The 10,757-nt window shown below is 36.4% G+C and overlaps 3 protein-coding genes across 4 annotated transcripts in view; 1 reads left to right on the top strand and 2 right to left on the bottom strand.

Annotated features, from left to right (window-relative positions):
• The window catches only part of LOC122082347 (pre-mRNA cleavage factor Im 25 kDa subunit 2), a 43,156-nt gene extending 42,693 nt beyond the window's left edge, over positions 1 to 463 (top strand). The window contains exon 7 of the mRNA XM_042649842.1: positions 97 to 463. Coding sequence (XP_042505776.1) covers positions 97 to 168 — 72 coding nt within the window. The 3' untranslated portion in view covers positions 169 to 463. The remainder of the gene's footprint in view (positions 1 to 96) is intronic.
• A 1,580-nt stretch (positions 464 to 2,043) lies between these two features.
• On the bottom strand, positions 2,044 to 4,358 carry LOC122081274 (pentatricopeptide repeat-containing protein At3g29230-like). 2 transcript variants are annotated; one of them, XM_042648315.1, is made up of 2 exons: positions 4,013 to 4,358; positions 2,044 to 3,745 (listed from the first exon to the last, which is right to left on the bottom strand). In XM_042648315.1, the coding sequence occupies exon 2, from the start codon at positions 3,629 to 3,631 to the stop codon at positions 2,099 to 2,101; it is 1,533 nt and encodes a 510-aa protein (XP_042504249.1). In that variant the 5' UTR covers positions 3,632 to 3,745; positions 4,013 to 4,358; the 3' UTR covers positions 2,044 to 2,098. The 2 variants fall into 2 exon arrangements, with proteins under 2 accessions (XP_042504249.1, XP_042504248.1); XM_042648314.1 differs by having other exon boundaries at positions 2,044 to 4,358.
• A 1,845-nt stretch (positions 4,359 to 6,203) lies between these two features.
• LOC122082229 (probable LRR receptor-like serine/threonine-protein kinase At3g47570) lies at positions 6,204 to 8,813 on the bottom strand. Its single transcript, XM_042649699.1, has 2 exons — positions 8,057 to 8,813; positions 6,204 to 6,223 (listed from the first exon to the last, which is right to left on the bottom strand). The coding sequence occupies exons 1-2, from the start codon at positions 8,811 to 8,813 to the stop codon at positions 6,204 to 6,206; spliced, it is 777 nt and encodes a 258-aa protein (XP_042505633.1).
• Positions 8,814 to 10,757: the final 1,944 nt, after the last annotated feature.

The raw sequence follows: 10,757 nt of genomic DNA, 5'->3' as shown, positions 1-10,757 counted from the left end.
AAAAAAAAGAAAAAAAAAAAGGGAAAACTATTTTTGAAGAATAATAACATATATTTTCAACCTTCCTTGTAACATGTGTAATTTATTTGGGTGCAGAGATATGGACCGGTTATCTCCACCATCCCACAGCAGCTGTCCAGATTCCAGTTCAACATGATCAATGCATGAAGAAGCAGAATGTAGCGGAATATATTTAGGCGGGGACTTAAATTATCAATTAATTGGTTTGAGTGAGGACAAAGTTTTGCAGATAGACATACAACTGAAACTAATGAAAGTCGACCTTATTTTCTGCAGAGAGTATATTATTGGTCCTTATAAGGGCTTGTATCTTTCCTTTTTTCTGATAAACTGGTTCATCTTATTTGCGTTGGTGAACTTGTATGATGTTTAGATCCTGAATGTCTTTAGAATGCTACTCCATGTATGCTAATTGAAGCGCTGTTTGTGACTTTGTGGTCAACAGACTCACACTCAGGAAAATTGTAAGTATGTGGGATGGTTCTGTGGCTGATACTGCCCTTGGGAAATTGTAAGCAGCCCAACTGGTTCCCTCCCCAAACCCCCACCCCCACCCCCAAAAAAAAAAAAAAAAAAAAAAAAAAATGCTAACATGTTTGGTGTTGAATTATTTTTTTTCTTTAGAACTCTTCGACTTCTCAGGTTCACTATTTAGTTATCATATTGATTGCGGATCCCTCTTTCCTGGCATTGTGGTTGTTTAATATCACCTCCAATTTGCATCATAGATTCATATCCCTACTGTTACTGATTCTGGTAAGTCATAGAAGTGAGCTTATTTTAGTGGAATAGGCAAGCCTTTGGTCCAATTGGTATACATTGTAATGAGTATTTTAATGGGAGCTGGGAATACGATATAATCAAGTAGGGTATGGGTTTTTTTTTTGGGGGGGGGGTGGTTGGGGGTGTTGGTAGTTAGCTTAATCAACTCCTAGAATCATTAGGAATTGAATCTACATTATATAAGTCTATGTTCTATTTTTAGTGTCATAGTTTTGAGTAAGTGTGTCAAGTAATATTCTGTTTTGACTATCGCAGGTGGTAGTTTGAATTTCAAGTCAGTTTAGAACTGTAGGAGTCAATTTATGAATTCTAAATATAGATGTCGTGGCTTATGGCCTTAGGCACAAACTTATGAAATAAATAAATATATATATATATATATATGCATATGGGAAAATGTTTTCTGTTTTGGATTGTAGCTCTCACACCTGAGCGAGATCTAGTCGGCATCACTTATTTGATTAATTTTGAGGTGTTGGTCTTTGTCAATTGAGCAACCCCTTTGGAGGATTCTTGCCTTATTATCTTTTCTGTATTAATTATTTAAGTTCACAAGTTGGAGATCTATCAAATATTTGCCATGTGGTACCTTTGTTTTCACTCAATTTTTGCGCGTAAGATCTCTCCATAGAGCCTAGGGGCCAGAGAGTGATCTCAGCTGGGGTAATCTCGCCATGGGATCACTCCGATCCTGGGCTCTATGGAGTGGAGCTGGATCCTACATCAGTTTCATCTTTTGAGTATGTTGCACTTTTTACCATCACAATCATCATGCCATTTGTCGATGCTATGCCACAATTGCAGTCATATCAAGTGTATCAATATTTTGAATTTTTATCACTTCGTCAGCCAAAGATTGAAGCATGTAGACTTACCCTATCCCACCAAAGAAAAGGGAATCCTCTATTTGGTGTGTCTGTAAATGCTATCATTAGTGATATTCAGTCAAGTATATAGTCTTAATAGCTACCATTAGGCAGCTCCTTAGAGCTAATCCATGGAAATAAATTCCTAGTGTTTGATGTATTGGGAGTGGATGAAGAGCTTGGATCAATAGAGCTCTCCTGTCATGGTTCACTAAATTGGGTTGGCCTCTGACTCACATTGTCTTCAATTTCATTATCACTATGCCGATTGTTACACATAAAATTAGTTTATGCTTGTGTGTTCCGTTCTTTCTGGGGGAGTTGGATACAAGGAGATTATACACACTACTTGAAGAATCACTTCAATAGGACATTTTGAAGAATTGTTTTTTTTCCTTATAAAACAACACATAAAGGGTACTTAAGCATCACATGTTAACGACATCCAGGGCACTACACCCAGCTTTCTTCCATAAGCTCTTCTCTTCCATCTTCTCTCTCGTCCGCACAGCCTCTGGCCATTTGCCACTTGAGGCATAGATGTTCGAGAGAAGCACGTAAACTCCTGGTTCATTGGTTTTCAACTTGTCAACTCTGTTCATTATCCTCTCTACCAACTTGGAATTACTGCTAATTCTGCAACCCCCAAGCAAAGCTCCCCAGATAGCAACATCTGGGTCATGTGGCATGTCCTTCACCAGCAACTCTGCTTCTTCAAGCAGACCATTTCGACAAAGCAGATCAACCAAACATCCATAATGTTTGAGTTTCGGATTTATCGCAAAATCTCTCTTCATACTATAAAATATCTGGTGACCTTCTTCAACCAAACCTCCATGACTGCAAGCAAACAAAACACTAGAAAATGTGAAATCGTTTGGTTTCACTCCCTTACTCTTCATCATAAGGAAAAATTTGATAGCATCTGCTACTCTTCCATGGATGGCCAGTGATTTTATCATTACATTCCAACAAAAGACATCCTTATTTCCAATTTTAATAAAAACTTTAAATGCTCTATCAACATCTCCACATTTGGCATACATTTCTATAAGAGCAGTTGCTACTATAACTCCCACCTGAGACCAATCTTCTATAAGACTATTATGTATCCATCTTCCAAATTCCAGAGCACCCAATTGGGAGCAAGCAGAGAGGGCAGAGACAAAGGTAAACCCATCCATATCTATACCTTCCAAATGCATCTGTACAAAGAGATCCAATGCTTCCTTGAATTTCCTATGCCGATTGTAATTTGAGATCATGGAGTTCCATGAAATCACATTTCTTATAGGCATTTGTCGAAACAATATTTTTGCCTGATCAAGGTCTCCTGAGCTAGCATATGCTTCAACCATACAAGTCCATGAAACGGCATTTTTCTCTGGCATCCGCTTGAACAAATCTCTCGCATTTTCTACATCCCCAACTTTAGCATAACCAGTAAGCATTGAATTCCAAGAAACTATGTCCCTCTCAGGCATTTTATCGAACAATCTTCCTGCACACTCGACATTGCCAAGATTCACGTATGCAGTTATCATTCTATTCCATAATTCTATGGGTTTAACAAGCATATCATCAAAAAGCTTCTGCGTATCACTTAAACTGACATTTTCCTTGTCAACTGGCTCAGAAGAATCGCAATAACCTTCTATCTTCATGTAGAAATTCAGAAGCCAAGTGGCAACAGAATAAACCCGACAATATCCCCACTTTAAAATCTGACAGTGTACCTTCTTACCTTCTCTATCCAAACCCATGAGAGCACACGATTTTAAGACATATGGGTACGTAAAATTATTGGGTGTAATTCCTTTATCAGTCATCTTATTGTACATGTAGATGCATTTCTGGTGCGGGCCATTGTAAGCATAGCCTCTGATCATGGCATTCCAAAGTAAGATTTCAGTATCGAAAATCTCATCCATTTGGAAAAATAGAAGCTCGGAGTACTCCATCTCTCCAAATTCGGTGGTCCTTCGGAGAAGTTTGGAGGATATTCCGGCTTCTTGGTTGAGGGAGGTGGTGATGATGAAGGCGTGTATCTGTTTCAGCTGTTTGAAGCTGCATTGCTGCAACAAAGTTGAAATTCTGACTTGTGAGAAAGAAAGCATGCGTTGCGTTGTGGTCCGGTGATTTCTAAGTCAAAGAAATCTCCCAAATTTGGATATCGATCATTCTGTCTAATGATGCATTATAAACAAGTAACATGCATAGTTCTTCATTGCTGTAATCGAGATTTGAGAAAATAAAGAGTTATGAATTTGGGATTTTAGGACAAACTAGGGTTCAATTTGGGAGATTCAAGAGCGAGATTTGACAAAAATAAACATAAATACCAGAATTTCTGCTAAGAATTTAGGGAAAACGGCGGTAAGGAGTGATTTTGCGACCTAGGCAAGAACAACAGCAGCGGTGGTATGCCTTTTGCCTTTCTCAATTTGCCTTCACGGTAGAGAAAGAGGGGGTCTACTTGAGGTGTGGATTTCAGAGGCAAAACCCTCTACAGAGACGAAGTGAACAGAGAAGAACGCCCCATTGGCTCCTGGAGTTAGAGCTGAAGTGATGATGAGATTTTAAACCAGAGATCCATAGAGTGAAGAGGAGATTTCAAGCCCTAGTGAAGAGTGGTAGATTTCTAACACAGATTTGCATTCTCACGAGTGAACTCAGTGCTTCGCAACTTCCATCGAACTCCCTACGGCTTCACCTCCCCACGCCACTGGATCAACAGCTGTCCACATGTCCAGCCACTGAGCTGCACTACAAGATATACCACGCACCCCCGCACCATAGAGGACGTCAATCCTGTTTTCATTCCCTTGCAGCGTTTGATGTAAATGGACAGTCAAAATCTGAATCCATATTCGTTTAGGGGTGTCGGTTTCCAATCAAAAGGTATTTGGATTAAAATCCAAATTAGTTGGAAAATAATTATTTGATTTGATTAAATAATAAATTAATGATTTTGAGGATCTTTGAAACTTAAACATGTTCCAGAGAATGAGAAAAAGAATTAAAACAACTTAGAAAGATGGATTAAGAGCAAATTGTATTCATTGAGGGGGGGGAGGGGGAGGAGGAAGGTCCACATTACATAAGGCAGAGAGTAAACGGAAGATTGAAAATCCGAATTTGATATGCATCTATATCTATATAGGGGTATCCGTATCAGGCCACGAAATATCTGGATCCGATCACTTTTGATTCGAATTCGATCCGTTTACATTCCTAGTTTCTAGCACTAATCGACTAGATTCTTATTTTATTTTATGGATTATAATTGGTGTAACCATGTATTGTATCACCTTCTATGTGGCACACAAAAATAAAAAGCTTTTTGTAAATATGAAAAATAGAGAGGGTTCTTTCAGCAAGCGGTATAGAGGAATGCACAAATATTCATCAAATCGTATCGTACATTAGAAAGCAATAAAATCAGTTCATATAGGAGAGAGATAGAAACGAACGTGCTATCATACCTGCCCTAACGTTATAGAGAACATTTTTCTCACGATAAAACACCATTATGATTGAGAATAAGTAACGATATAAATAAACAGTTACACAAAATATAACAATTATAACAAGTATATAATAAAATGAAAATCCAACATCTCTTGCTAGTTCTCTCAATGCCTTGAATTGTGTAGAGAATTCATTAATCGGTCAACATTGGGACTTTCATAAATCAAAGCATAGGAAACATATTAATTTCAGATATTTGATTGAGTAGAGAATTCACTGATCAACTTCTTTTTTTGGTCTCAGATGCTTCGCAGGTTCATGGAGTGGAGTTAGATTCTGATGCCTAAATCACTTAGACTTCCTCACATCAGAATTGTGGTAATTCTAGTGAATTGCTTTTGCAAGGATCAAGAATATATATATTTTTTAAATAAGCAAAGATAAAAAACCTTAATTTAAATCTTAGAATCAAAATCAGACCAAATCGATTAACTGGTTAGAGCCGACCAAGTTTCAATTATGGGAGTTTAATTATATATAGGTGTCTAATTTTTTCACTCACCAATCACTTTCTTGAGCCAACCATATACATATCAAAATAGGCCAATGAGTCCATGGGATTACATTTAATATATTTTATTTAATTTTGTTATATATTGTTTGGATGAAAGATTTTGTGCATGATCGTGCACAAGACATTGGATGGAAACAATAGGGGTGGAAATTTAAAGAATCGTTGGATTCCCATACGCGACTATTATGGACATGTTTCTCCAATCGTTTATGAACACAATATGCTAAACACTATTTTATTTGAGCAACCAGAATCATGACCCTTATTAATTGGTACTAATTTCAAGGTTTGGCATTAATTAAGTGATACTTTTCTAATCTTGTCTCTAAAAAGGTGAAAGTTAACCCCATCCCAATTAATCAAAACAGTTCCAACTAACACCCATAACAAATTGGTCACCCTCTCCTTTGTATCAGACTCCACCAGTTGGTTATCAATTTTCAAGTTTTTGCTTGTTGCAATCATTGTTAAGGAGTCATACTTTTCATTCAAACAATTGATCTTGAACCTGCACATTAAAATCCACACATTTCACAACCATAAAACAACTCAAGTGAATTCTTGTGATTCATCTTTTGATGCCTTAGGCTATGTTTGGAGCATTAACAAAATAGATCATGGGTCTGTATCTCATTGTAAAGCGAGAAAAATATTCCTAATTTCGGAGCTATGCATCCATTTTGGATTTTGGCATTCTTAACTCACCCCCAAGTTTGGAATTTAGTTACTTGTCAAAAACTAGTACAATCTCGATACAAATTGGGCTCAGGTAAGGTTGAAATTGAGTCTTAAACTCTTCCAACCTCGAACTTAATTATCATAAGTGAATCATTGTTTTAAAAGATGGTATCGGATTTGGCATATCGGCTAATCTATATTGATATCAATCATCCCTAATATTGATACTTGCTTGATCCTGTGTCGGTGGAATGGTTCTAACTATGGGTAAATCTATCCAGAAAATGATACATGATCCTATTGGTAGTGGTAGTTCCCAATACCGATACCTGCATGATTCTATATCAGTTCAATAATTCTAATTGGAGAAAAATTTCTCCAGAAATAATTTTTTAATCAAAATTGAGGGTGAAGCCATCCGATGAGGCCCCATATGGCTGATCTGTATTGGTGTTGGTATCAATAACGTTTTTTAAAACCATGATGTGAAAAACTCTAGATCAACTTACCTATGTTGCATGATCTAGAAATTTCTTTTCCCCGGGTTTTCCATAGGCATTGAGTGGCTAAGACAACACAATAACTACAAAAGTAATAAATTCAAAATTACCTTCTAATCAGGCATAGTTGCTCTATATTCATAGATTCTTGCTTCAAAAAAATTTTCCTTTGATCAAATGTAGTCCTCTCATAACAGCATTCATGTTCATGCGTTCTCTTGGCGATTCTATAGAGCAGTTGAGTGCAATTTCAAATATTGATGTTATGCAATCTTGCAATTAATCTGTCCTGTGACTAAGACCTTCAATTTTGTTGATAGCATCTTCTTCAATTTCTTCACTTTGTTCTTCCTTGGGCAGGAGTTTTGGATCTAAAATTTGCATCACGTGGATGGGTAAAAATGCCTTTACAAAGTTATGGAGATTTAAGTCATTAGTAAACATATGATCTATTGGCCTTTTTCCTGTGAACATCTCCAATAAAAGGATTCCATAGCTAAACATGTCACCTTGTATAGTTGTGAACATCTCCAATAAAAGGATTCCATAGCTAAACATGTCACCTTATATAGTTGCGTTTCCACCCATGCCATATTCTGAAAATTTTAGAAACCTCGCTCTTACTGTTAGTATAACAAAAAGAGATCTGAATATTTTTTTCATATAATACTAGAAATCATGGCCTGAAATATGAAAATTGTGAACACGTTACTAAAAAGTAGCAAGTTACATAATCATTTCTTCAATTTAGGACCATAATTCTTGTGATTATGATTCAAAATATCCATTCTAACTTTGGTCCAATGCACTCATAGTATATCCAATTCCAAATTGAAATGCATATGGATAAAACCATGATCCAATCTAAGTAAGACATTTACTAAAAAAAACTAATTAAGATAGAAAAGTATGTTGATTTACATAATCAACTATCTAGAATAAGATCTAAATGTATACTAATAGTTGGATTGAAATACTAAACTAATAAAATGGATCTTTAGAACTATACTCATTTTCTAAATCATTATTTGATCATGTTTAACACCCAACAATGGATTTTGATTAGAATGGACAACAACAACTTAGTAATGGCATTTAGATCTATAGGATCAAAACTTAATATGTTGATAACTCAAAATAAAGTTGTATAGTTTATTTTTTACCTGGGGCAGTATAGCCAATAGATCCTTTTATCCCAATGGTACTAGTTTGAGTTTGGGAGGAATTGTCATTAGGTTCTAAAAGTAGTCTCCCCAAACCAAAATCACTAACATGTGCAGTCATATTACTGTCAAGTAGAACATTGCTTGGCTTCAAGTCACAATGAACAATTGTCCCATAACAATGATAATGACGGTAATCCAATGCAGAAGCCACATCAATTGCGATGTTTAGTCTTTGAAGAAGGCTTAAATTCCTTGAGTGATCATGTGCCTCCATCGGCAGATACAACCAATCATATAAACTCCCATTGGGCATAAACTCATAAACAAGGGCTTTGAATTCTTCGCCTTTGGAATCAAGACTTGAACATAAAGTTAAAATCTTGACAAGATTTCGATGCCGAATATTTCTTAATGCTTTGCATTTAGCCATAAAGCTCTTGTAAACTCTTGGATTTTGAAGGTTGAGTACCTTGACTGTGACAAGGGTTTCATCTTGGTTGATAATCCCTTTGTATACAGAGCCAAAACTTCTGGAACCTATGAAATTAGTTGAAGAAAATCCTCCAGTTGCTTGGAAGAGCTCTTTGTAGGAAAGCTTTATGAACTTGTCACCAATTAATGGTATGGATGATGGTTTACTTTTTGATTTTCTTTTCCAACAAAGGGTAAGAAAGGAAGATATCAAAAGTAAACCAAAAACCACACTGATTATCGCCAAAACCATTCTAAAAGCATGAGACTTTTCTCGTTTCATTGATCCATGGATTGTGCAAGACTGCAAGTAGGTAGTTGTAACTTTGCAATTCCCCCACAAAGCTTATCATTTCCATTGACCGAAATTGCATTTGCATTTCCAAAGATTCCTTTTATTGGTACCACCCCCTCAAGATTATTGAAGGATAAATTCAAACTTTGCAATATTGAAAGTTTCTCAAGATCTTTTGGGATTTGCCCTGATAAGTTGTTGAGTGAAAGAACTAAATCTTGAAGACCCTTCAAAAGAGTCAAATATTGAGGAATGGTTCCTTCAAAGAAATTATGCCCCATAATAAGATGTTCCAAACTATTGCAATCACCAATGAAGGAGGGGATTTCTCCAGAAAGATTGTTGTGGGAGATATTTAATAGAGAAATACTCTTCAAGTTACCGATTTCAATTGGTAGGGATCCGACTAGAGAATTATGAGACAAGTCGAGAAATATTGATAAGTAGGAAATAAGAAAGAGTTGTTCAGGTATTGGGCCTTGGAGATTATTATTATTAGGGGTTAAGAGTTGTAACTTTTGACAATTTCCAATACTGGAAGGAATGCTTGCATTCAAGTTGTTTCTTTCTAAATGGAGTTCATACAAAAGAATGAGATTCCCTATAGAGGAAGGTATTTGTCCTGAAAGCTTATTTCTACCTGAGAATAATCTTTGAAGCTTCGAAAGTTTCCCTATACCATATGGAATATTACATTTGAGAAAGTTCTCCTCTATGCTCAATGCGGTTAAGTTGACAAGATTCTGAATCCCAACAGGAATGGTTTCAGATATTTGATTCTCTCCTAATATAAACTGTAAGAGTTGCGTTGATAGATTGGCTTTGAAGTTGGGAAGGGGACCTTTAAAAGCATTTTTGCTTGGCTCCAAAATCTCTAGATCTGTACCATTGAGCAAAGAATTTACAAAATCTAAATCATCAGCTTTCCCTGTTCCAAGATGATTCCCATCAATAAGGAATTTTTTAAGGTTTTGAAGACCTCCTAAGTTGTTTGGGACTGATCCAATAAACTTGTTTGTAGTGAGATCAAAATATCGGAGTGTTGAGATGTTGGAGATGGAATCCGAAATGCACCTTGAGAAAATGTTACTTAGAAATCCTAGAAGTTGGAGACTTGGAAGAGTGAGGCCTATGTATTGTGGAAGGCTCCTATGCAGTTGGTTTAATACGAGATAAATAACTTCAAGAGATGAGAGATTAAATAGTGAGATGGGGAACATACCAGATAGCTTATTTTCACCAACTCTTGGAAAAAATAAGTTTTCTAATCGACCAAAGGATTTTGGAATGCTCCCCTGCAGTCCATTTACCCCTATAGAGATTTTTTGGAAGGAGGAAATGTTCCCAAAAGACGCTGGAATTTCTCCTGTCAAGCCATTGTGATGAATAGAAATTATCTCCAGCTTTGATAAAGATGTAAATAGTTCAATTGGAATCTTCCCAACAAGATTGTTATAGTAGAAGTAAATTTCTCTTAAACTAGTACAGTTGGCCAAGCTGGTTGGAAGTGTTAGGATTTTTATGTGGGCTTAACTGATACCAATTGATCCATTGGGCCCAAGCAATAATATACACACTCTAATTAAGAAACTCCTAGTTCTTTCCATTGTAAGAGTGGAATAGGGTTTTAGGGGTTCTATTATAAATAGAATACTGACGGTCCCTGCAGCCATTACTTAATGCCTTATTGGTTTTGGGAGCACGGCTTTCTCACAAGAGCAAGTACACAGAAAGAGAGAAAACCCTAAAGTAAGAGGCTACAGAAGATCTCAATAGAAGATCTTAGTAGAAGGACTCCACTTATGTAGTTCGTCGTTGTCATCTTCATAGGAGTAATGTTTAACCACATGGGACAGATTTATGATCTATGCTCATGGGGTTTCTAAACTTACACATGTATTTCTCTATTTCTATTTATGGTTCATGTCATGG

The sequence above is a fragment of the Macadamia integrifolia genome, chromosome 6, assembly GCF_013358625.1.
Source record: "Macadamia integrifolia cultivar HAES 741 chromosome 6, SCU_Mint_v3, whole genome shotgun sequence".
In the NCBI taxonomy this organism is placed as follows: domain Eukaryota; kingdom Viridiplantae; phylum Streptophyta; class Magnoliopsida; order Proteales; family Proteaceae; genus Macadamia; species Macadamia integrifolia.
Note: the sequence above shows the minus strand (reverse complement) of the source record. Positions and strands in the feature narration are given on the sequence as shown.

Coding starts and splice junctions, on each gene's coding strand:
- LOC122081274 (XM_042648314.1), bottom strand. CDS start 3,787: ATGCTTTCTTTCTCACAAGTCAGAATTTCAACTTTGTTGCAGCAATGC.
- LOC122082229 (XM_042649699.1), bottom strand. CDS start 8,813: ATGAAACGAGAAAAGTCTCATGCTTTTAGAATGGTTTTGGCGATAATC. Junction 6,224..8,056: donor TATTGGCTATACTGCCCCAG/GTAAAAAATAAA, acceptor TTTAATGTGCAG/GTTCAAGATCAATTGTTTGA.